General features: G+C 39.5%; 1 protein-coding gene across 2 annotated transcripts in view; it reads left to right on the top strand.

Annotated features, from left to right (window-relative positions):
- The window catches only part of ITGA2 (integrin subunit alpha 2), a 71,501-nt gene that overhangs the window by 35,237 nt on the left and 9,606 nt on the right, over positions 1 to 26,658 (top strand). For both annotated transcript variants that reach the window (XM_075741064.1, XM_075741063.1), the window contains 20 exons: positions 916 to 1,064; positions 2,154 to 2,304; positions 2,735 to 2,900; positions 4,170 to 4,243; positions 5,669 to 5,807; positions 7,417 to 7,562; positions 8,269 to 8,412; positions 10,466 to 10,669; positions 11,473 to 11,609; positions 13,098 to 13,237; positions 14,220 to 14,371; positions 16,863 to 16,973; positions 17,573 to 17,655; positions 18,447 to 18,588; positions 20,231 to 20,323; positions 21,386 to 21,462; positions 21,561 to 21,644; positions 24,965 to 25,067; positions 25,889 to 25,999; positions 26,513 to 26,617. In XM_075741064.1, the coding sequence (XP_075597179.1) occupies positions 916 to 1,064; positions 2,154 to 2,304; positions 2,735 to 2,900; positions 4,170 to 4,243; positions 5,669 to 5,807; positions 7,417 to 7,562; positions 8,269 to 8,412; positions 10,466 to 10,669; positions 11,473 to 11,609; positions 13,098 to 13,237; positions 14,220 to 14,371; positions 16,863 to 16,973; positions 17,573 to 17,655; positions 18,447 to 18,588; positions 20,231 to 20,323; positions 21,386 to 21,462; positions 21,561 to 21,644; positions 24,965 to 25,067; positions 25,889 to 25,999; positions 26,513 to 26,617 (2,511 nt within the window). The remainder of the gene's footprint in view (positions 1 to 915; positions 1,065 to 2,153; positions 2,305 to 2,734; positions 2,901 to 4,169; positions 4,244 to 5,668; positions 5,808 to 7,416; positions 7,563 to 8,268; positions 8,413 to 10,465; positions 10,670 to 11,472; positions 11,610 to 13,097; positions 13,238 to 14,219; positions 14,372 to 16,862; positions 16,974 to 17,572; positions 17,656 to 18,446; positions 18,589 to 20,230; positions 20,324 to 21,385; positions 21,463 to 21,560; positions 21,645 to 24,964; positions 25,068 to 25,888; positions 26,000 to 26,512; positions 26,618 to 26,658) is intronic.

The raw sequence follows: 26,658 nt of genomic DNA, 5'->3' as shown, positions 1-26,658 counted from the left end.
TAAGACAATTGAAATAGAAGTCTAGATTATATCTAGTGGAGTCAGATCTCTTTCCTGCATAAGATATAAAAGTAATTAAAATGTAGTCTGTGGGGATGTGGTAAAAGTAAACCAGATTTTTTTTATGGGCTTTTCATATGGCTCTTACTTTCCAGCTGCTGCATCTTTAAAATAGGGGTTTTTCCTGCTTGGTTACTGTCTGAATTCTTTTCTTCCTTTTAATTTGGTGATGGTAAGGAAAATTTTATACCTTTTTTTAAAACATTTTCTGTCTTTACAGTTGTCCATTTTCCATAAACAGTTCTGAGAACAAAGACTGGGGCACTGGAAATCTTTCTCCCAAAGGCTGCCTTCTTCCTGGGGCAACTTTGGAAGTGAGGTGCTTGAAAACTAGGCTTCCTGCTCAGTCCTTTCTGAACATCACCTTTAGCATCTTCTCTTTTTTTTTTTTTTAATACTAAATGTACATCTTGACATATGTCTTTATCTTCACCTAATAAAATAAATAAATAGGGTTTGCAGTGTTGTCAAGTAACTTTAGGATTTCCGTAGAAAAGATCAGATTGAGGTGCTGTCAGCTTGTAGAATTTTTGCCATTTTCTCATTTTGCCCAGAGCTCCCTGAATTATTGCTATCCATCAGCTCTTCCAGAAGTAACCAAGCAAACATTTAATGCCTACTATTTCGGACTGTTTGCATTAACATATTGTAGTCCATAATAAATAACATAATGTGCAAGAGCATCTTAGCTTTCTTTGCTTTCCAAGCATGTTAATATTAATTGGTTTTGTATACGTTGAAAGAAAATTGTAAAACCATGTCCATCTGCAGATCTTTTACTCCAACTTAAGTGTCATGATTCTACATAACTGATTGTAATGTGTGATAATCTAACATAATTTCTTTATTGCATAGGTGGGTTTAATTCAGTATGCTAACAATCCCCGTGTAGTGTTCAACTTGAATACATATCGAACAAAGGATGAGGTTGTTAAAGCAATGGAGGGAACATCCCAGAAGGGAGGAGATCTAACTAATACTTTCAAAGCCATTGACAATGCAAGGTAAAACACATTGATGATTACTGTGCAACTATTGTAACTTACCTTACAAGGCAATGGGCACATCTTGAATTTTCTGCTGGGAGTACACGTGCTTGGAGCCTCTGAGGAGGTTCCCAGCGCCAGGCAGAATCCTTCAGATACATTTACTGTGCCCCATGCAGAACAGTACAGGAATATGTAAATTAGATTTGCTGAAAAGCATGTCTTTAACCGTTGGTTATACTCTACACTAAAATAGTTCTGGTACCCAACAGAATTGTTTAGGCTGTCACAGATGTCTAAACATGACAGTGCATTGAGCAACATGGACAAGCTTTTATGAAAGATACAAAACCATTGAAAGAAGTAAAGTTTATCCAGGGATTCAGTGAAACTGGTAACATTCACGTTTGCAGGTCAGGCTTTGGTTGATTGCAGACAAATCTCCTGTTTGTTGTCAGTTTTTCATTGCAGCACCAGCAGCATGAAAAGTAGGAAAAACTTAAAACAGTCTACTGTGACTATGAATACATGTACAAACCAGGTCAGTTTTTCAATAGGAAGATGGTATTTTACAGTTGAACTAGGGACAGGACTCTAGGCCAAAATACATGCTGAATCAAATGGCCTTGAAAATCTTGTTTAGGGACAGACTCAGCCTTCAATGGAGGTGATATCTGCAGTAATATTGTGGAACCTATTATTAATACTCTTCCCCTATTGTTTGAGCTTGGTGGAGCCAATTCCTGGCTATTCCGCTGTTACAAAACATTAACAGTTCTGACAAAAAACCCCTTTTTTATTTAGAAGCATTTGTACAAAAAATACTGTTTTCCCTGGAATGTATATTTCTATCTATGGAAATACCATCCAGTCCTAATTGGGTTTTTTTCTTACTACTTTGATTACATTTCTGATGCCTCTTTGAGCAGTACTTTGAGAAGAAGCTGTCAAGAGCATAATTGAAACTTCTTATTGCAGGTTGTTAATTTTAAATAAAAAACACTACAGATGCATCTTGTTCTAAGTCAGTGATGGACAGATTCATTACAGTATTACTGAATTCCATCCATTATAAATTGACATGATAAATCCAATATTTTATAACAGACAGTTTGCCTTCTCACCTGAGTCGGGAGGACGTCCGACAGCCACAAAAGTAATGGTTGTTGTGACGGATGGTGAATCTCATGATGGCTCCAACTTGAAAACAGTGATAGGCAAATGCAATGAAGACAATATAACCAGATTTGGCATTGCTGTAAGTAGTACTATGATTTTATACATTATTGCAATTTTTGAAAGATCATTTTGTTGTGTATGTATGAAAGTGCATGTGCTATATATAAGCTGTATGTAATATGTGCCTTGTTACATTGGTGAGACTGAAACTTGGTGAAATTAATCTTTATGAACTAGTGAAATATTGGTTGTCTTTATTTGGCTGAAAAAGTAAAAACAATGTTACCTGAGCAACTTCAGTGTTTTTTTCCTTTGCCTTGCTTTATGTATTTTTTCAATATGAGTGGTCCCTTGTATAGGAATACAGTCTGATAAGCAATTCAATTATATGAATGCAGGTAATTTTAATTTTCTTTAATATGTAGAATATTTACTTAAATAATACAGAAGGAAATGGAGTAACACCATGATTTCCTTTACTCTTCTTATTTTGTTCTTTTTTGCCCAAGGTTTTGGGATACTTAATCAGGCAAGAACTCGATACTAAAAACTTAATTAAAGAAATCAAAGGAATTGCTAGTCATCCAACAGACAAGTATTTCTTTAATGTGTCATCTGAGGCTGCACTACTGGAAGAAGCAGGAACACTTGGAGAGCGCATTTTTAGCATAGAAGGTAAAATACTCGATGTCTCTGGAAAATTAGATCAGATTCTCCGAGCTGATGAGCTAAGGATTTTATTTAGCTTCACTATAGTGTAGTGCAGTGAAAATGAGGGGCAGCTGGAGCTGAGGGCTGCTCCCTTCTCCCCTGGAGAGCTCTGGTTTGCATAGGTGTTTCTCCAGCTACCCCACCCCTAATAAGCCTGAGCTTGAAGTTAGTTTCTGCAGTTTGTGGGAAATATTCCCCAGTTGCTGAAAATTCCAGTCAAGTCCTGGGCTTCAGGCATCAAATGCAGGCTTCTCTGTATGTGTCCAAATGTATTCAGAGCTGTTACCACCAGAGCAGTAAAGGTGCCTTTATGCTTGTCAGATTCACCTGTGTTTTTCTGTTAATGCGAAGCAACTGTGAATTTAAAAAGCAAATCAGAAGCCTCAGTTACTGATTACAGAACTGAAAATCTACAGTTATGCAATCTGTGTGGTGTCTGGCAGGCTCTCTCCCTAGCATCACCCACAGTCCTCTGTGTGCTGTTTGGAGGAGGGTGTTGTAGAGGCACTTTGTTCCCCCGCAAAAGCGAGCTTCTTACAATTAAATTTAGACCATGCTTGGGACATTTGTGACCTGCCCTCAGCCCTGCCCAGGGACCTTTTTGTGGCTGCAGCCTTCCTGTGCTCAGTGTGAACTCTTCTTTCACCTCCGTCTATTCTTTACCAGGCCTGTACTGCTAATCAAGTCAAGGGGATTAGATGAGCTCCCCCTCTCCAGTTTTTTGTACTCCTGTTGAATTCCTATTACCCGAGTCCCATCCATCTCAGGAAATATTCCTGCACATCACAGCACTTTTCAGGACGATTACAACAGTTGAATAAGTCCTCTATAATAATAAAAAATTATTTGAAAGTCATGAATATACAGTTATTAAAGTTGCCCATTTCAGTGTATTGTTACTGCTTCCTAGAAAACATAAAAAGAGATTAGCCACAGTGACAACACTGTGCAGACTGACTGAAGCCATCTTTATCACCACCTGCGTTTTTTTGGAAGAGATTTATAGCATCATGGCTCCATCTTACCAATTTTGCATTAAATCATCCAAATATTCTGCAGTTTATTAGCTCTCAGTTTTCTGTTGTTTGGAAATGTTGGAAATGTTTTAGAAGAATTGGTAGATTTGGAAAAAAATAACATACAGTCCCTATATAGCTATGCTCAGAGGCAGCAATATTGGATCTTTTGTATGTTTCTGTAGGGTTAACCTTATGTGAATATTTGTTTTGCCAGGTACAGATCAAGGTGATACATTCCAAATGGAAATGTCACAGGTGGGCTTCAGTGCGTATTACTCACAAAAAAAGGTATGTGAATTTAATTATTTAATGATACAAATAGATGTAATTACACAGACACAAATGCTTAGAAGTGCAACAAAATTAGACTAATAAAACACAATGACCAATTTTAAGATTTTTTTAAAAAGCAGAATGTAAAATAATAATCTTTTCTTTTTTGAATACCAAAAAATTACTTCTAATAGATACTGTATATCCCTAAAATGAAAAAATACATTAATATGTGAAGTTGAGTAATAGTTTCTTTCATGTAATGATTTTGAGATGTGTTAATCCAATTATTTCAGTGATTTCTGAGTTCACATAGCATTAAAAATTCAATTGCTCCAAGTTAATATTTTGTAGTTGAATAACTCAGAAGATTTTAAACTTATTGTAAATCTGTTGTATTTCTAAGCAGTAACCAAGATGTAAATAAAGTCTGAATAGAATTTGTCTAATATTTATAAAGTTAATAATATTTGTTTAAAGTATATTAACACTTAAAAATTAGAAAGAATAATAAATCAGATATATTTTTTTTTATAATCAATTTTAAGATTATCTTGACAAAATAGGTTCTCTTTGTAAAATTCCAGTGTGATTCAAGTAGCTTTCAAGTGAAAAACACAGATTGTTCATTTCTCATAGCCCTTAAAGATGAGTGAAATAATTTTTAAAAAGTCCTCTATGTTTGCACAAATTGAAGTTTTACTTTATTTAGCACATAATGCTAGGAAATGGCAAAAATTAAGAAAGATTTTAAGTTTTCTTCAGGGAAGTTACACATACGATTTTTACTGCAGTTTTCTATAACAGTATCTCAGTTCAATAAAGAATTTTAATTGTGAATATTCTAAACTATGGGTTTTTTGATGTGTGCAAGTCTTAAGATTAAGTATTTCTATATTAAGTATTCTGTGTAATAAACCATATTAATTGGATTTTAGATTTAACTGTTGTCACAAGGACATCTCCTTCCAATACACTTAAAGAATGAAATTTTGTATCTTTTTCTGTCAGCTCTTGTGTGATGTCATTGGCACTTTTGTTGGCAAAAAGGGGGCTTTAGTTTGTCTGATCCTTATTCTTCCAAGGATCATGAATGCATTATCGCATAGACTTGGCAAGCCCAACCCCAGGGTGGACAGGCTTAAGAAATTATCACAGTGTTTAAATAAACCTATCTGATCTTGAGTTGCAGTGCCCTGGAAGCTAAAGCAGTCATTTATCCTCTTGCAGTAGAGGGGTGATAATCCCTTTTAATGGGGCAGTAAAGTCCTGCACGTAAGTGGTAATTATAAGCAGCTCTGGTCAACTGCTTGCAGTCATTTGACTGTACATCACTGCCTTAAACACAGTGATGTAGGACATTACATATGGTAACTTCAGCTTTGCTCACACTTTCCCTGAAATAGGTAGTTCTAAAATGTTGATTTTTATTTTTTAAAGGATGTTCTGCTGCTGGGTGCTGTTGGGGCCTATGACTGGAGCGGAACAGTAGTTCAGGAGTCTTCAGGCAGAGTCACCACCTTTCCAAGCCACGTGTTTGAGAAAATTCTACAGGACAGAAATCATAGCTCTTATCTAGGTAAGGGGCTGAAATACAAATCTGGAAATGTATCAAACCTTTAGTAAGATATTAAAGAACTTGGGGAATTCTGCTCTAGCCAGACTCCAGTTAAGAATTGATTTGAGAATATGAGAAGAATTTTGCATCCAAAAAGATTTTATTTACTGGTCAACAGTTCATTGAGTGAAATCTTTATTATGTTTTTAAAATTCTACTCATATCAATGTGCAAACTGAAAAAAAATAAATCAGGCTTTGTCACAAAGACATAAGAAGTCATGGGATTTGAAAAGGCTGTTTAGTGTATCATACGGATCCTTATGAATACCTTCTGGTTTAATATTTATATGTACTTCCCCAATTACATGTGGATGAGAAATTGATTGACTTGCTCATCTAGAATAATTCTTAAGAGGTCAGGTAATTTCCTTTCAGCACTGCTCCGCAAGGCACTTTCTAGAGTTTTGGCCTTAATCTTTTTGGAGCAAACAATGTTGTTGCCTTTTCTGTCCCGTCATTTCCTTTCCAACTCCTGTCCCTCACTAAGAGGTGTCCATACCAGGTCTCTCTCAGCAGCTTGGGGAAGCCAAAGCTAAAGGGCTGCTAGCGCATCACACCTTGCTAGATTGGCCCCTGTTGTTCACTGCACCCTCTCACTTCAAATGGCTGTATGGTGTATTAACTAGAAATATGCGGCCTTAACTGGCAGAATAAAATCTTGTTGCTGCTTGTTGAACTTCTAGTTTCGGATGATGTTCTCTCCCTAGAAAAACAGTGACTGAACACAAATCTGAATTAGACTGGTGCATGTAATGACCAAGGCATAATTCATTTACACTGTGCTCCTCACATTGTCCTGCGGCTTGCTAAAAACCTGCGTATTCTGCCCAATCACTGGGATTTTGTTATTCAGTTTAAACTGTAGTCTTTGTAAAGGATGATTTTTTGTTGTTGTTGTTAAAATAAATTTGCTGTAATTAAACCACAGAAATGTAAAATATGTAATAATGCTAGCTTTATAGTGCTAACACATGTTTAAAGTAGTCGCAGGTATTAAAAGATGTTTCCTGAAAGCAAATAAAGTTAGAATAATGGGAATGAGGATTAAAATGTTCAAAGAAGTTCAATCAACCTAAGCCCATCAGCTGACAAGCTATTAATATAGCCTCTTGTATTCAGCCAATACACTGGGCTGTGGTTTGGTGAACTGTGGGAAAATGCACTGCAAGCTTTGCAGAAGCTAGGTGTTCCTTCTCACTTGGAAGGCTGGTTCAAATGTTAATCTCATATTTATCTTTATTTCTTCATTCCAAGGATACTCTTTGTGCTCTTTTTCCTATCTTCTTCACAAGCATGACATTTTTGTGGTATATGTTTTACTGAATAGGCTAAACTTTTGCCCATGCTATCCTGCAAACCTGCTTCAACTTGATCTGTGTGTCATTGTTCTCTCCAGAAGACTATTGCAGATTTATGCATATGTGACAGCTTAACTTCCCGTCTGGAAGCATCATTCTCTGTGATTAACATACCAGATTGACTCATTCTCTGTGCCTTTACGGATAACCAACTGACGACATGTAGTTAATGGTCTCTCACACATGTTAAATGTTGGCTTCTCTCCCCAGGTTATTCTGTTGCTGTTCTGTCAACTCAGAGTTCCGTCTATTTTGTTGCTGGTGCACCAAGATCCAACTACACTGGCAGAGTAGTAGTTTATGATGTTGACAGTGATGGCAATATCACAATTGTGCAGTCCCAGAGAGGCGAGCAGGCACGTATATTTCTGGTCATGAATGCAGATTTTGAAGGCATCTGTTTTTATTGACACAGCAGTAAATTGCAACGCATTTGTTCTGAAAATTCCTCTTTTTTTGCAATGCATTTAGAATCCACTTGAACTTTTCTCTGCCACTGGACTGTTTCAATAAGGTTAACTGTAACTCTTAAACAGTATTTTAGGAGGTCATCCAATTAGTGGTAAAAGATAATATACAAAGGTACTTAATGTATTATTCTGTCAGCACTTCTAATGGACTCAGTGAGCTCCACTCTGCCTGAGAAGTTGTGAAGTAGATTATGTCAAAAGAGAGATTTGTACACTCATTCTCCTTTTCTTCATTTGGAAAAGAGCAGAGAGTTTAGATGGTTTTGGTTTTGTTTGTTTGTGAGACAAATCAGAGATTAAGTAGTTTCATGTGCACAGTTTAATATAAAAAATACACCTCCCATAACTTACTCTCTGTTTACATTCTTATGGCTGAGTGGTAAAGCCATAGCAGCAGCTACTGGGCATAAACAGTGCACACATGATAAGGACATGATTCTTCAAACACTGGAGTATGTTATATAGTAATTTCATTCCAACGGGCAGTTTCATTCATTAGTATTTCTTGGTGTAAGTTTTCTGAGTCAGATGCTAAAACATTATGGTTTACAAAACCCACATACAAACATGATTCTCTTACTACTGATTTCAGTTTGGCTCCTACTTTGGCAGTGTGGTGTGTTCAGTGGACGTTAACAGGGATTCTGTGACAGATGTGCTGCTTGTGGGTGCACCAATGTTTATGAATGACTTGAAGAAAGAGGAAGGGAGAGTATACATGTTTTCCATCACCAAGGTAAGAAGGGTACTGTAGCAAAGCTGGAATCGTCTTCCTGCCTCTCCATCCATGATAGGTGCTGATATTTTCATTTGCAGCTGGAGGGATTTACTCTTGTTCCCTGGACTACAGTTTTACCAAGGAAAAAACAGTCCAAACTGCAATACTGCTTAGTAGCAGTATCTGTTTTGTTAAATCAGAGTGATCAGAAGAGCAATCCCTTGCCCCACAGCCAACTGGTGTAGCAGACTCACTCAAGCCGGCATTGCTTAGGGCTAGCTTATTTCAAAGCCAGCTGGCCACATGCGTGCCAAAAAGCCTTTGGCCCTGGATCTCTTCAGGGCCTCTTAGTCACTATTTAGTGATCTTTTTCAAAGTGTTTGAAATATTGCGAGTGGTGTTTTTGTAAGCAGAAACAGAGCATGTGCTTTTCCTGGGGTGTGGCATAAGGGCAAGGGGTAAATGGTGCCAAGCCTGCCTGCTTAGAGGACTGTGAATGGAGTCCTTCCCAGTGCAATCTTGCCCATTCTGCTTTTCAGGAGCAGCTGCAAACTTTCCACAGAACTACTTGTGCATGTAATCTTGTAATAAGCCAGCTGGAACAGACCAAAATGGAGTCAATAAGCAAGTTGGTAGCTAAGCTAAGCACTACTAGTGACCAGGTGGCTCCCTGGTCCTGGTATTAGGCACTGAACACAAATATAACACAAAGTTGACAATTTGATTTTGGCAAATCTATTCAACACCTAACAGTATTCCCCAAACAGTTCTAATATATGGTCTTCTGACAGTTTTCTGCATTGTTTCGTGGACTTTCACACTGGATGGTTGTTACTACTCATGTTTCCTGTGTTCAGAGAAGCTATGTTATTTTTCTTATGCTTGACTGACTGTGGATTTTATTCAGACCTGTAGTAGGTGCTTTCAGAATATCTGTATTCAGAGTCCTGAAATCTCTGGCACTTTTGAACAGTCTCTCAGTCAGTCATTGGATGTCTGAATACATATAATAAATTAATACCTGCCATCCATCAGCGAAAATTGAACATGGCATTTTTACCAGGTAAATTGCAATCAAATAAATAGAGAGGAAGTACCACCCCCTTCAGAAGCAGCTCATAGTCAGATCATTCTGGAGCAACAGGAAACAGTACCGTGAGGCAATTTCAAGGTAGATGAAGGTGCTGGCAGCTGACATTGGTCTTCGTGACTGTGAATTTAGGCATGAAATACAGAAAAAAAGAAAAATGAAAGGATATGTTTTTTTCATGTTTTGAAAACTGAATAAATTGGAAGACTATCCTTAAAACTTTTAGTCTTTGTCAAATGTTAGGTTTATAATTATTTAAAAGTTAAAATATATCATTCTTTCATTATTCTTTTTTAAGGAACCTGGATTTGTGCAACTTGTCCATGTTATACAAATAATATTTTTCTAGTAGTTTCTAATAAATAACTTGGCTGATATTTCTAAAATTTAACCTCAGTTATCACACTGTGCTTAAAAGATGAGACCAGTATTTGCCAGAGAGGTGAATTTAAGCTAGTGTAAATGTGATTATTTAACTGTAAAAATCTCCAATCTTTCTTTCTTCATTGGCAGTGGAGAGGTCAGGAGTTTAGCATTTGGACACATGTTTTTTGCATTAGTTTAGTTAGGAAATTCCATTTCTGTTTCAAAGAATTATGTCCAGTTACATAATTTCCATTCCCTTTGCATAAAAACTGGTAATCCAAAACTGGAAACTGTATTTTTCAATGTATTGTGAAACTTTCAGAACAGTCAGATGAGGACAGTGAGAGCATTTAAGCTTCATACATATGGTTATATTTGATGTTAGTGCTTTGCATAGCATGCTTTGATTTTGCTGTGTAATGCTTGCCAAGACTCTGAGACATAATGCAAACTGAATGGGCAATACAATGGGGAAGGAATTCAGGGTTGAGCAGTCCAAGAGGAATGTACTGGAAAACAGAAACAAAAAACAATGCACATAGATACTGCTCCGATGTCTAATCTGGTGCAATGATAGCTGTGTTTTTGCTTTTTCTTCTTTTTTGTTTTTTGAAGGGAATTTTGGATCAGCAAGAACTCTTGGAAGGTCCACAGGGGTCAGAAAATGCTCGCTTTGGATCAGCAATTGCAGCACTTGCAGACATTGATTTGGATGGCTTTAATGATGTTATAGTAGGTGCACCACTGGAAAACCAAAACTCTGGAGCAATTTATATTTACAATGGCTTTCAAAAGACTATACGTACCAAATATTCTCAGGTACATAACTTTGTTGCATAATGCTGTACTTGGTGCCTTTAGATCTGGTAGAGGAAAACAGAAGGAATTTCTATCTTTTAATTGGCTACTGTTTGATCCTCTTAAAGGAGTACTGTTATTCTCATGGCTTATTTCAAGTTTTGTGCCTCTCCTTACTTCAGCTGTCAGCATGCCCTGGTTGATGTGGTGGTGCTTATAACTGAAGGATATAGAGGAAAACAACTTGCAAGATGCTCTATCTGAGCCTCTTATAATTTTTGGTTCCTGCATATGAAATCAGCTAATTCCCTATACATTTTTTGAACCTAATTATTCAGGGGTTTAGGGTTGCTGTAAAGATCAGATTAGATAAATCCCAGCTGTGTAAATTATAAATACATAGTTTTTAAGGAAAAGACCTTCAAGGGTCTTTCCATATCTTACATGCTAATGTAATGCTAATTTTAGTGACATTTTCCATGCAGTCTTTCTGGTTGCAGAAAGTATTTGTTAGAAGTCTTGTTAAGCTTCCTATTCTTTGAGTTGCTCAATGTGAGATGGAAAAAGTTTCCAGTAAGTACTAGCTGGCATACAGCAGTCAGTTAGTTGATCTGCTCCCAAGACAGAAAAATCTAGTCCATTGTCTGCTCCAACAGGGGAGGAAAAAGTGCTTAAAAGCATCTGAGAAAACATACACAAAAGCATTTTGTTTAAACAATACATTTTATATACAGGGAATATCAGTGAAAATCTGTTGCTTAGGCTGCTATCTACAGACTTAAGCACACTTGTAGCAAGCTCAGTAACCAAACTCTCTTTCCCAGAAAATTTTAGGATCGGATTCTGCTTTTGGACAACGGCTCCAATTCTTTGGAAGATCAGTAGATGGCCATAGAGACTTAGATGACGATGACATTACTGATGTATCAATTGGTGCTGATGGAAATGTCGTTCTGCTATGGTTGGTAAACGCTTTTAGAAAGGAAGCACTTAATGATTCAGATGCAAGTGGAGCATTTAGTTAATTAAACAGCAAAACAAACAAACCAAAAAGCTCTTTCATTCCCTGTGTTCAGAGCTAACACAATTATTGCCTCATCGCTGCTATCGTAGCTAGCTGGAAAACCGCTTTAGACTAAACCTCTTTTAAGCATGTATCATCAAACCATCAAAAGCCAAGGCAGTGTGGGGGCCAGAGCCAGGGCACATGGGGTGAAGCCAGGTGGCGGAGGCTGCTGGGCGGGACCTGGGCAGGGATGGAGAAGGCCAGGAGACACCCCTGCCCGCTGGTGCTGTCCAGAGGGAAGGGGCAGCAGCAGGGAGTAGGGCTTGCTTGAGAGTATTTGTAACAGCAGGTTGTACTTCAGTAGCCACATTATAATTCTGTTAGCTGAGCCTGAGACAGATGAAACCACTTCCCACACGACCTACGTGACCTTTACTGGCTGGGGGGCTGATCTAGGGGAGAGGGTTGTTCTGTAGGGTAAGGACAGAGAGCAATGAAAGAGAGTTGGCATCTATTTCTGGAAAGAAACTAATTTTCTTCTGGCATGTGGCCTTTGCCAGAGCAACCTGAGTACTTCCACAAAATAAAGTCTTCACAGAACCCGAATCCTCTGCCTCCCTAAGTACTGTGTATTTTCCACTACTTCCTTGAGGAGCTAAATCAAAATGCAGCTTACTTTCCTCTATCGCCTGTCTTCTTGCCTGAGGCTCTCCATTGTAAGAAGGAAAACATCACTGAATTGCTACTTATTTCATAATGAAACAAGATTATTAAAAACAAGTGGTCAGTTTGGACCTTTGACCCACAATAGAACTGCTGCTGATGCTGGTGGGAATTGCATTAAAGAAAATTGTGCTTCTTGGAGTACCAGCATTTATTTAGATTTGATTAATGAAGATGCTAATTTTTCTTTCACTCTAGCATTTGGTCTGATTAATGAGTTTTACTTTTGATTAAAGTGTTTGGTTTTACATGCAGGGTTCCTCTGCAATTGTTCTTCAAAATCTTGATTAATTACATTTAAGTTGTTTTTCTGAAAAATAGGAGTATTAATTAAAATGAAGAATTACCCTTTTTGGCCTTCTAAGCGGAGCTGAGTAACTAACTGCTCCATAAAGGAGCAGAAGAAGATTACTTATTGGGAAAACAGGACAAGGGCTTTGTTCTCTGTTATCTTAAGGAAAGGATTAGAACGTTAGGATAAAGACATTGATTATCCAGTAATTTGACACAATAAATTATTTATTGTCATTACTGAAAGCTACTGTATCAACAAATTCACTTATATGCAAAGAAAAATAATTTTACCAGTGTCATTAAAAATGTTTATGTTGGGAACCAAGAAAATCAATGTTACATTTACAGACAGTAATACACAACAGCTTTTATGTTACCCAGTGCTCTTGAAAATCATCTTTTAAACCTTTTAAAAATATTTTTCAGGTCACAAAGCATTGCAAATGTGTCCATAATTGCCTCATTTAAACCTGAGAAAATCAGTCTGCTGAACAAGAACACAGAAATAACTGTCAAAATATGTTTTCAGGCTACATTTAGACCTGCTAAGAGAAATAATCAAGTGGGTAAGAGTATTTCAATGACTTGTCTTACACTAATTTTTTTCAAAAGTCCATTATTCAAATGAGTAGTGGAAATTCTAAAGATATATTAGATTGAATGTCAAGAAAGGCAAAATCAGTAGAAAACTGAAGTGCTTGAGAAAGTGTTTTTAAGACCTACTTTCATTACTGGCTCCATAATCTTTGAAAAGTGAGGAATTAACAGTATAAAGGAGAGCTGTATCTTTATTCAACAAACCCCAGAAAATGTCATTCGTGAGAAGATGGTTTTTTTCAACCTACTGGTTTCAACAGCAAACTGCAGACTGTTCTTCTCTCTTCAGCAAAAAAAATAAATAAAAATTTCCATAGGCTCAGTGCAGATTTCAGTGGGGAGATGCTCCTCTTTTCAGAGGACAGGAGAGCACCAAATATTTCTGAGACCAGCACTGGCCTATTGGTTAAATGTACACATCATGGATAACACCAGTTGGACTGCTTCAGCACTAGGTATAGTGCCTTTAGGAACTCATGATTGTGAGCTATAAAATAATGTTGAACTTCCACAGAGTATTAGTCATAATATGAAGAGAAGAAGACACAAATTATTATGTGATTGAAGAGAAGATGCAGATTCTTTATAGTCTCCTCAGAGCTCCAGAATATGGTTGCAAGGCCCCTTTATCTAGTGTAATCCTGGGCCTGCTGACTGGCTTCTTGCCTGAGCTGCAGGCTCAGACATCTGCAGTGGAGATTGGATTGATTGTCATTTAATGTGCTCTCTGTGGATGAGAACTTACGTCAGTATTGAAACCTGTTTGACTGCTTTGGAAAACACGAAAGAAAATTTTATCGTTTTGAGACTGCTCTGTGTTTAGCAAGATACAAAAAAAAAAAAAATATTTAGTGTGGTTTGGAAAGCCCAGTCACGCTGTAATGTTGAGCATAATAATGAGATCATGGGCAGTCATACTCAGCAAAAAATGTACTGTTACTCTTCTTATAGCTATAAAGTACAATGCAACATTGGATGCAGATCTCCAGTCCTCAAGAGTGACTTCTAGAGGATTATTCAAAGAAAATAATGAAAGGTACATGCAGAGGGATCTTGAGGTACGTCATGAGGCGAATTGTGTTCATGACATCTTCAGTGTACAGGTAAGTGCAATTGCAAGCAGTCTTATGTGACAAAAATGATCAGATGAAGATGTTGATGAATTTTATGCATGGTTTACTCCATGATTTATGTTTGTCAGATTCCCCAACAACTGAAAAATACTTAGTACGATTCTGATTTCAAAAAACCCTAAAAACTGTCAAATTCAGCACAGCGTTTTAGAGGCAGTTTTTAATTAGGTACTTCAGGTCTGACATAACACCAAGTCCGTAGTCCATAGTTTCAATAGATTTTAATTTCCTTCTGAGCAGATTCTTCTGTAAGAACTGAGACATACATGCAAATGTTTTCTCTCAAACTAATAACATTTCAGGCAGACTTCTGATGCCTGCTAGCCCTAGGTAATATACCTAGGAAAAATAAAATTAAGAATGTCTCCATCTTCCCCTAGAACCAAAGACCAAACACAGCCCTGAGAGTTGCCTTAAGCCCCCTGCATGATGCTAGGTAGAGGACTTTGATTCTTGCTTTGCTTTGCAATGCAAGTATCTTTGACTTGATCACATTTAGTGACATTGTGGAGCCAGGAGCCACAGGGCATTCATTCACAGAGCATTCATCCAGTACTAAGAAACAGAGGAAACGCGAGGTATATATATTGCATTTTAGTGTTGTTCAGGCCCAGCTGCTCTCTGTGATGGTAAGGCGGAGTGGAATAGGAATTTGACTTCTGCAGCCAGGTGACAATGAAGGTCACCTGCTGCTGGCTTTTGAGGACCGGCTTCTGCAGCTGCAGAGAATCTGCATGTTCCTTAGCCCTAAAATCACAGTGACTGTGATGAAGTGGCCAAACTCCATCATATTTGAGAAGTCCTGGCAATCCAGTGAAGTTCCTGCCGACTGGAAGAGGGGAAACATAACCCCCATTTTTAAGAAGGGTAAAAAGGAAGACCCAGGGAACTACAGGCTGGTCAGTCTCACCTCCATGCCTGGCAAGATCATGGAGCAGACCCTCCTGGAGACCATGCTCAGACACATGGAAAATAAGGAGGTGATTGGTGACCTACAACACGGCTTCACTAGGGGCAAATCGTGCCTGACAAACTTGGTGGCCTTCTATGATGGGTTTACAGTGTTGGTGGATAAGGGAAGGGCAACTGACGTCATCTACCTGGACTTGTGCAAAGCATTTGACACTGTCCCACATGACATCCTTGTCTCTAAATTGGAGAGACATGGATTCGATGGATGGACCATTCAGTGGATAAGGAATTGGCTGGATGGTTGCACTCAAAGAGTTGTCAACGACTCAATGTCCAAGTGGAGAACGGTGATGAGTAGTGTTCCTCAGGGGTTGGTACTGGGACCGGCACTGTTCAACATCTCTGTCGGTGACATGGACAGTGGGATCGAGTGCACCTTCAGCAAGTTTGCCAACGACACCAAGCTGTGTGGTGAGGTCGACATGCTGGAGGGAAGGGATGCCATCCAGAGGGACCCTGACAGGCTGGAGAGGTGGGCCCATGCAAACCGCATGAAGTTCAACAAGGCCAAGTGCAAGGTCCTGCATGTGGGTCAGGGCAATCCCAAGCACAACTAGGAATGGATTGAAAGCAGCCCTGAGGAGAAGGACTTGGGGATATTGGTTGATGAGAAGCTCGACATGAGCCAGCAGTGTGCGCTTGCAGCCTAGAAAGCCAACCGTGTCCTGGGCTGCATCAAGAGAGGCGTGACCAGCAGGTCGAGGGAGGTGATCCTGCCCCTCTACTCTGCTCTTGTGAGACCCCACCTGGAGTACTGCGTCCAGCTCTGGGGGCCCCAGTACAGGAGAGACATTGAGCTGTTGGAGTGAGTCCAGAGGAGGGCCACGAAGCTGATCAGAGGGCTGGAGCACCTCTCCTTTGAGGCCAGGCTGAGAGAGTTGGGATTGTTCAGCCTGGAGAAGAGAAGGCTCTGGGGAGATCTAACTGCGGCTTACTAGTTTCTGAAGGGAGCCTACAGGAAAGCTGGTGAGGGACTGTTTATCAGGGAGTGTAGTGACAGGACAAGGGGTAATGAGTTTAAGCTGAAGGAGGGTCGATTTAGATTAGATGTTAGAAAGAAATTCTTTACTGTGAGGGTGGTGAGGCACTGGCACAGGTTGCCCAGAGAAGCTGTGGATGTCCCTTCCCTGGAAGTGTTTAAGACCAGGCTGGATGAGGCTTTGGGGAATGTGGTCTAGTGGAGGGTGTCCCTGCCCACAGCAGGGGGGTTGGAACTAGGGGATCTTTGAGGTCCCTTCCAACCCAAACCGTTCTATGATTCTAGGAAAATTAGTTTTGTCATGGAAATGGCACTAAAAGCTGTTTAGCAAGAGGAGCCCACACTAGGCAATCTCACAAAATTATTTCAGTCAAGAAACAAAGCTTTGCACTGTTACTTCTTGTTTAGAGCAAGTATGATTTTACTAGGCATACTCAATTTACAATAGAATTACCAATTTTACCCTGTTTGCTGTGCTGACAGCTATCATCTGAACCATGTGTTTTACAGGAACCTTCCGATGCAGTGAATTCCCTTAGTCTGCGCATTGACATTGGCCTTGCAAATCCTGGCTCTGGCCCTGTCCTTGATATATATTCTCCTGCATCTGTTGCTTATAGTGTAAGTATGCAGATTTATGATCGAAAAATGCATGGCTATATACATGTTCATAATGTGTGTCCCACGCAAACACCAAAGACATACATGCAAGTGAAAACTGGTGTTCTAGTTTTCTAGAACTGGGCTGAAAGCAGGCACCCAGGGGGGGTGAGGGTGTCCCTTGGTTCCTCATATGTCTTTGCCTGTATTGCGTGGGCTTGCTCACACACACATGTATCAGCCTCTATGGCATAACAAGCTTGTTGGTTCAGCCGTGCCACCGTTGATGTGAACTTCTAGTTGATGGCAAAGATGAACTATTTTAGATTAGTTTGGCCCTCTATAAAAGAGTACATAAGAGAGATGGAACCCCTTCGATTACATCACATTTGTTGGGGGTTAATGATAATCGGCCTGCACTGTTCTTAACGGATCAGCTGACATGTAGTAACATGTTACTCAGTGGTAACTTTTCATGTGTCAGAGTTTTTAATGCCCTTCAGAGGGATTTTCTTACCTGCAAACCAAGAATGTGCGAACTCAAAGGTTTGCACTCTGTTATCTATAGATAATTTTAAAGTTGAGCACTGTCATTCAGGAAATGTTTTTGGTTTTTGTAGATTCCTTTTATTAAAGACTGTGGTGAAGATGAACTTTGTGTCTGTGATCTTGTTCTGAACGTTCAGCAGAAGGCAGATGATGGGTAAGAGCTGAATAAGTGGAATTGTTGGGGTCAAGTGTTAAGTTTTCACCAGTTGGTTTGTCTGTAGGCTTTGGATGAATTTCTAGATGAGAATGCCTTTCTAGTTCAACATCTACTTAGAAACAGTAGGGATAAAAAAAAGCAATAGCATTTCTGTCTAAATAATTCATCAAGGAAAAAGAGGTATGATAGGAACACAGATACAGAAGTCGGACTCTTGTCAGCTTAGACAAACCCAAGTTTTGGTACCTTAGAGATTGAGGACACTGAGCATTCAGAAGAATTGTGGCTGGCTGGCTGCTGGCAGGAAAGGTAGCATGCTGGGAGAGCAGCAGCGGCTGCAGCAGCTGTTTCCACCCCTCCCGCAGGGAGCAGTGAGGATCCTGCAGCAGGCTGTGCCACTGGGGAGCTGAGGTCAGTCATTCGGGCAGCACAAATTCCAAGTCCATATGCAGATATACATGCAGAGGATCATGGCTGCCTCTTCCTGGCACTGCCATCCAAGTCCACTGCCCACTCTCTACCAATCTTCCCAGGATAGAGCCCTTGAAAATACAGCAAAGTGACTTTGGCCATACATAATCAAGGTTGTACACTTTTAAGATGACACTAATTCCATTCACAGAGTTTCTTATATCACGGGGTTTAAAAGTAGAGTGTTTAAGTGCGTAGAATGTAGGAAATGTCTTGTTGTGCTTGTTATTTGTTGTTGACTACAGGCAACACATTTTTCATGATCCACAGCTGTTCTAATACCTCTGTTTACAACAACGGACTTTATTTTCCAACAGCAAACAGCAGTTTGTTGTCAGCAGCAAAACCAGAAGACTAACATTCAATGTGAAATTGAGAAATAAAAAGGAAAATGCATATAACACCAGAATCCAAGCTACATTTTCAGACAACTTGTTTTTTGCTTCGTCATCTTTACCGGTACGTGATACGCAACCTCGCTGTTGCTGTTATTGCCACTGATTTTTGAGCCTCTCAGATAAATTATTTTCTTTTTCTTTCTAGTAGTGCCTATCCCAGGAAAGAATGTGTGTGCAAACCTCTCTCCCAATTTATTTTCTTGCATACCAGAATTATTCCCTTCGGCATATCAGTTTATTTAGGTCAAGGAGAGACACTGCCAACTCAGCATAAAAGTTGGGAACCTGCTGAGTTTGACCTCACCTCAGTATTTCAGTCATCTTTTCCTTTCTTTAGGCCTTGGCACCCACATCTTCTACTTGACTCCCAACAGCATGCCTGAATGCAGTTGCTGTGCCACAGGGAATTTGAATTTGATAAATCAAGCATGCAGCATCAATGATGCAGCCTTAAAGCACAGACTTTGGATTTAGAAATAGTGTTATTGCCAAGACCATGTGTTCCAGCTAGACAGCTAATCAGATTGAAATGATTGCTATACCAGAAGCTCTACTTCTAATGAATTTTGGCTTAGAAAAGGGAAAAGAAAGGAATTATATATACTATTTTGGGGAACGCAGTAAATCTGTAATCTCAACTGTTGCTCCCAAACAATTCATAAAGGATGAAATCCGGACTGCAGTGCTTGATTTATATGGTCAGAGTGCTACTGGAGAGGTGCATGATAATCCTAGGGGTGGAATCCAGAGCAATCCTTATACTGAAGGGAGAGCAGGGATAGGAGCATTCATCACTGCCCAAGAGCAGCATTTTCCTGAACGATGAACTGGCAGAAGTACTCCACACAGAGCTGAGGGTGCCCCTCTACTTCCCCATCCTGGTCTGCAGTAAAATTGCTCATTCCACTCATGCCAAAAGATCACACTGGAGATAGGATTTTCTTTTCCTTTAAAAGCCCATTTGCTTAGAAGTATTTCCACCTGCAAGTGAAGCTTTTGACCAAAAATGTGCCTGCTTCAGAGCAGGAAGAAAAGCTTAAGCTGAGAATGTATTGGTGTTAGTTGTTTTTTGGGGGTTTTTTTTGGTAGCATAATTCATGAATGGTAAATGTCTGTAGGGATGCTTTTAACAAAAGACAGTACATTTTAACGAATTCTTTTCAAAGTGATGCTGACTGGCTATGATCTACAAGTTTATCTTTTGATGTAGGATGATGGCATGGTAAATATTCTGCAAAGTAGTACCTAAACTCTTACATACTGTAGATTTTTCTACAAAAAGTATGATAGAGTTCCCCTCTGCACACTAACCCCTACAGTAGGAGTACTTAACTAATTCTCAGGTCCTGTAAACATGGCTGCAAAAGTTCTGGAAAAATGCTGTAAAAAGCACTGTAGGAGTTAATGCTGTGAGTGACCTGTACTCTTTAGCCTGTATTCCTTCTTCAAAGCCCTGCACAAAATTCTAAGAAGGTCATTACAGCTCACAAGAAATCATATGGGACTGGTCTTTGTCCCACCTTTCTCCTGCCTCTCTCCTAGCCCTGCCTATGCCCCACCCATCTGTTGCATCTCTAGGAATTACTGCCATAACACCTCTCTGTACTACTCCTTAGTGTGGTATGTGTCCTATTGAAGATACAGACTGGGAACTTGCTCTCTGCTTTATCAAAACTTGACTTTTCTGTCTGTTTCCTCTGCAGAGTGATGGGACTGAAGTCTCGTGTCAGACGGGAACGGCACAAAGTACAGTCATTTGCCAAATAAGCTATCCTGTTTTCAGAACAGGACAACAGGTACAGCTAGCATGTTTAAAAAACCTTGAATGACACCCAAAAGCTTTTTTGTTGTTGTTTTTTCCTATATCTGCATTTACTGCTGGTGAGCATTTCTTCGATTTGGCAAAAGTTAACTTCCCTTTGGGTTTCAGAGGCATTAAAGGAAGCAAACTAAGGGGTAAAATCTTGTGAACCCTGCCACATTAAAGGAAAAAAGGCTATTGAAGCACATTTATCCCTACCCACGACTTTCAAATGCTATTGTAGCTTTGTAACTCTTGGACGATGAGGGCTGGGGGCAGAAGCTGAGAGCATCGTGCATAGCATCCTGGGAACTGAGCACCATTCCATAAAACCCCTCCTAATGTATGAACCTGGGGTAGCTCCCTCTCCTGCTCTGTGAATCTCCACAAAACCAGCATTGCTTTCGGAGGAGAGAGGTGGCCCACGCAGCCCTCGGATAGATCATATATCCTTGTTCTCATATATACGATAAATCTCAGAATACCCATGGTTTTATGGAACTTAATCTCTTATTCCTCTACGGCAGAACAGAAATAGGCTTCCAGCCTCTAACACAATCAACTGGAGCAATAAGAAACTTGCTAGAAAGAATAGAAACATGACATTCTGCAGCAGGGGGAGCAAAATCAAAAGAACTATTTACATATAAAAAGTTAAGTTTGTTCTGAATTTTTAATGATATTGGTCAAAGCAGACCTGTTGGAACAAATGGAAGAAAAGAGTGAATACAAAGCTTGTGTTAGTGCTACTGTTTAAAAGCATGTCATTTAAGTAATCCTGAACACCTTTTATTGCAGCTTGTAGCTAGTTATATGCAGTATAAAATGCAGATAGCTCATGTTTATGTCACATTGCCCATTTGTTGGGGAAAGTGGGAACAAAGCAATTCTGGAGTATTAGAAATTACTGAAATATTATGCAGAAATTGGTGGAGAATTCAGATACAGAGGGCAATTCTAGGCTGTTGCACATATGAGTAATTGTGTTTCTATTGGAAAGTCCTTTGGATGTTGTACCATCAACTCATCTATTGTGTGTTCCTTGTCTCTTCCATAGGTATCCTTTGATATTAGTTTTGATTTTAACCTGAAAAATCTTCAGAATGTGGCAGTTCTAAGTTTTCAGGCATTGAGGTAAAGTATGTGATCACATGAAAGCAAGTTAGGTACTAATACCTTATTTGTATAAAATAGTATTCTAACACCTGACTTAAATCTGTTTTGATGAACAGTGAAAGTAAGGAAGAGCAAGAGTTGGACAACCAGGTCAGCTTATCAATTCCTTTGCGATATGATGCAGAAATTCACTTCACAAGGTATGCTGAATAATGTAAGAGTCACTGTCAGTTTGCCAAGGCTTTGGAATATAGTAACAGTCCTGAAAGGTCACTGAAAAAGATACTGAAACTTTGTTTTAATTTTGGAAGTCATAAGAAATTCCCACTTCATCAACAGTAGCAGAATTTTATGTTCTTCCAATAATCTTACATTTCAAAAAATATGGAATGTGTAGTAAGAAATCGTGGATCCATGTTTACCTCTGCACAATTGTTACAGATGCTCCCATGAATAGCAGTGGTATAAAAACCAAATGGTGGTTTTGATAATATAATTAGTATACACTATATAATGAAGTTGGGCCTCTGGGCTCAAATGTAGTGGCATTTGAAGCTAAAGTGATCAAAACTAAACAAAACAGCAACAACAAAAGAAAAAAATGTCCCAGCTCAAACTCTAAGCAAAGGGTAGGGGGGAAAAAAGAAAAAAATAATTATGGACATATCAGCTGAACCTGGACCAAAAATAAAAACACTTGTTAGCAGTTTGAGATAATAATTTGAACTAAAACCTGAGGTGGCACGTGGCAGATTCCCCCTTGCTGCAGCTGCGCTGGCATCGAAGCAGCACACTCTGCTTTCCCACATGCCTGCCCTCTGGCTCACACCTACCCCTTCCTTCCCTCCTGGTGTCAGCCCTTTCCCCTCCCCACAGAAGGCAGCTTGGGGCTGTTGCAGGAGGGATCCTTTACCCTGGGAAGGGCAGTTTGTAAGGAGAGACAGACAAAAATACCTTTAAGACTGATGTTCATATCATGCCCTTGAAACCTCTTATCTTCAGCCCTGGAAACCCCTGGTGATTTGGGATGCACTGAAACAGTAATTAGTTTGTCACTGTTCCAGACGAGGATAATTTCAGTTATAGTTTAACTTAAATTAGAACTGAAACAAAAATGCACTAGTTTGACTCTTGAATCATAGAATCGTTTTGGTTGGAAAAGACCTTTAAATCATCAAGTCCAACCATTAAAAAAGTGGATCAAGATAGGATATTTTACTTTTCATCAAAGAAAAGATTTATTTTTTTTCATCTTTCCCAATTACTGAGTTTCTAGCATAAACTACATGTAGTTATATTTGATGTCCTTGGTCACCAATTCTTGGTGAAAAAATGCTTTTGCATCCCAAGACATTGAAAAATTTGTAAACATAAACTGATAGAAAATAAATAGTAATTATTCAAAGAATGACAGAAATTTGAAAAAGAGGAACTGCTTAAAAATGCACAGCAAGAATGAATTCAGGAAATGAATACTCAAAGACCGCCATAACTACAGGAACTGTTGGCTGCGTAGGATGACCTGAGCTGGAGTTAGGGACTGCAGTACAGAAGCCGAGTTTAATAACCTGCTTTGCAGCAGCAGCTTCAGAATATTCAGAGGCCCTGCATTCACACAGCTAAGTGCACTAATTCTGGAGTCATGCAGAATTTCTCAGATTATTTTAATTGCAGAGAAGCATTTGAGTCAGCGATGCAAGTTCTTTCAGCTCCCTGAGAAAGTCACGTAAGACTTCAGCAGAAGCAGACTGTTACTAAAGTTAGCAGCAGCACAGAGGCTACAGAGGCATCTGACTAGGTGACTAGCACAGCAACTTCAGCAGCCTCCTAGGAAATTCAGATGGTGCAAACTTGAATCAGCAAATTTAATTAGCTGAGAAATATGAACAGAAACTCCATGCTTCAGAAAGCATGGATTCTATAGAAGAGTTAATCAAGGAAAAACAGGGGTTTGAATTCAGGTGCTTCTCCTGAGTATGAGAAAATGCGATTTCATATGCAAGTCAAGGCATGAAGGAATTCCTACTGCCAGAAAAGGGTTAGTTATTCTTGGAGATGAATCAACTTAAAAGGACTAAAGGAAGAACACATTACGCCAAGGTGCAATTTTAAATGCTTCCCATAGAGTTAGCTGATTGTTAATTTCTTCCACTTAGGAAATATCTATCTGGAGATAGTTCCTTCTTGAGGCAGGTAATATAGCCGAGGAGCAACCTCTTAAAAAGTGTTGAGAAAAGTGTATTGTCTTGCTGAAATGAAGCCTTTCTAGGGCAAATCTCCTAATATGAGTTTCCAGGAGAAGAGGTGAGAATCAGTCTTTCAGTGACTCCCGCAAGGACGAGGGAGCTGATACTGCGCATCCTGGAAGGACTGGAGATTTGAGCAATAAGGAAGCAGAAAATGCATCACACGGGTTTTCCTAGGAGTTCTTGTGAGGAGGTCCTTCAAGAAAAGGGCCCATGGGAGGAAGTGTGGAGGATTGAAAAGGATCCATGATGCAGTATGGAGGAGCACAACTGATGAGGAAGTACCTCTGTGAGACTGCATACATGTTAATTTGGCATTGTACGTGCAGATGTTATCCAGATTAAACAGGGAGAGTGGCACTGGTAAAGAGGATGGATTTTCACCTTGTGCTACAAGAACAACTGATCATGATAGCCCCTGCATCTTGTTAACTCAATCCCCAGCTTGCTTTTTGATTGCTTAAATTAGCCTCCTAATGAAAGCTAATGATGAAAAGCAGAAACTGTTCTGGGATGGTTCAGCACAGGAGCTGCTTGCAGGTAGCACATGGATGCGATGCACTACACAGGGATGCTTTCATCGTCTTTGAGCATGTTTCCAGCTGGCTGAGCCCCTCTAGCATCCATGGGCCCTCACGCAACGTCCTTCCATCACATACCTGTAATTTCCTGCTGTGGTGGGCTGCAACCACCCTCATATTACTTTGGAAATTTTGAATTTTGAAACCCATAAATACTAAAGAAAGTGGCCCAGAGGAGACTGAGGTCTACGCGATATGTACCATGCAAATAAGCAGGGTGCTGTGTGTTTCCACACCCAGGCCACGTGGAAATAGGTCTGCCTGTGGTCTATCGCATTAGGGCCCAGGATCTCCCTCAGACTGTTGGTATTTGCTGTTATAGATGTACCAAGGGGGACCATTAGGGGGGTCCTTTCTGAGGAGGGGCACAACTGCAAGGCTGAAAGTCACAGTTTCTGCCTGGGAGAGAGCTCGCAGTATGGCACTGAAACACCATGGGGTGCAGGAGACTGAGTGGAGCCTCCATCACATGCAACCCTCCTGTCTCACCTTCACATGCTCACTTCTGCTCCAGGCTTCAATACACCGTGTGTTTTCTTAACCAACTTTGTAAAATTCAAACAAACAGCAGTACAAGTGAATGGTTTTTCCTCTGACTGTACTTCTGACCTGTTTCACGAAGGCACATCCAGTAACATATGTTTTCAAAGCAGCTGCCAAATTGAAATGTATTGTTTTATGGTTGTTAACTAGGCTTGCCAACATCAACTTCTATGAAGTATACTCTGGTCGTAACATTCCTTCCACTGTGAATAATTTTGAAGATATTGGCCCCACGTTCAACTTCTCAGTTAAGGTTAGTAAATGGTTCTGGTTCTGGTTCGAGAAGCTGCCTCCTGTAGCCTGGTCCCAAAGTGTAGTTGAAAAAATATTCCTGATTTCACTGTCTGATTTTGATGCTTTTCAATCAGTCAAGTAAGAAAAAAATTACAAATAACTGGGGCATAAATACTTACAGTCTTTATGAGGTTAAGGATGAAATTTGCACTTACTGCACAAGTAGAGTGGGGGAGGGATTGGCCCTGCACTGTTTACATATTTAGAAGATGGTTAATGCTTAACTTTAGGCCAATTTAGACTTTTTTTCACAGAGCATATTTGTCTTCTGCTGACTTGATAAAGGAAAACAAGTCTTTGCATACTTGGACTTTGAAACGAAGTTTGGCAAGGGTTAAGTGCTCAAACCAGATGCAAGAACTAGCCAGATCACAACATTTATTATATAACTGAGAAAAACTTAGATCCAAATATGCAATGTGGAAGAAACTTAAATTATGTCCCATTTACATTCCTGTAACTGCTACTCTAAAGGACCAAATAACAGGCCTATTGGCTGTGGCAGAATATTTGCTTTTCAAAATGTATTTCATGCAGTTAATAAGAGCTTTGCTAAGGAAACAGACAGAGACCTGAAGCTATACAGTACACTTCCTGCTTTACTATTGGTATAATGTAATTACTACCCTAGTAAGTGTGTTAGTACAAAAAAAAATTGATACAAAAGGAGTCCAGTCCTTCCATACTTATCCACAGTTTCTGATTTTCTTGCTATATCAAGTAATTTATGTATATGTAAGTATAGCTACCTGAATTAATTGCAAGTTACTTGTTTTGCAGGTAACAACAGGAAGTATTCCAGTAAAGATGGTATCTGTAAAAATCTATCTTCCAGAATTGACCAGCAAAGAAAACCCACTGATGTACATAACTGCAGTCACCACAGATCAGGTGAATAACTGAATTACATGAACATGCTGTGTTTTGGGCTTTAATCAGTATCATAAACATGTTTTTTCCCTCACAGTATGGCTGAGATTTGGAGAATCTATGCCATTTCTCCTTGTCCCTTCCTCATAAAGGGAAGGGGGAGGACCATGATATCAGCAGTACACTAGTCTATTATTTGGCAGATGTGGATTATCTCTACAGTCCATGGCTGAGTTTTCATATGACTCTGGAACTCTAGTCCGAGTTCCTGGGAAGGTTATAGTGAAAATGGAATTTTTAGATGGGGACAAACCCTTCAGGTCAATCTAGGGGGAAAAAAATTTACTGTAAGAGCTGTTTAGTTCTGACCAAACCCAGATACAGTTCTTTTAGTTTCCTAAAGTATCCAGTGTTATATAATTCACAATCTAGCCTTTCACAGCCACTATCTCATCCCAGAAATATATATTATTATGTTGACTATAAACTCCGGAGTATGATGTCATCCAATTTCATTCCTGCCATCTTTCCCAGGCCAGAGGTGTTACTTGTCAAGCTCAGATAAATCCACTGCAAATAGGGAAAAGACCTTACTCTGCATCTTTCACAAAAGAGAACGTCAGAGCTTCCAAAGAACTGGTGAGTAAGACTCAGGGCTGCAGTACTGCAGGACAGGGGTG

This window comes from Balearica regulorum, chromosome Z (genome assembly GCF_011004875.1).
Source record: "Balearica regulorum gibbericeps isolate bBalReg1 chromosome Z, bBalReg1.pri, whole genome shotgun sequence".
Lineage (NCBI taxonomy): Eukaryota > Metazoa > Chordata > Aves > Gruiformes > Gruidae > Balearica > Balearica regulorum.
Note: the sequence above shows the minus strand (reverse complement) of the source record. Positions and strands in the feature narration are given on the sequence as shown.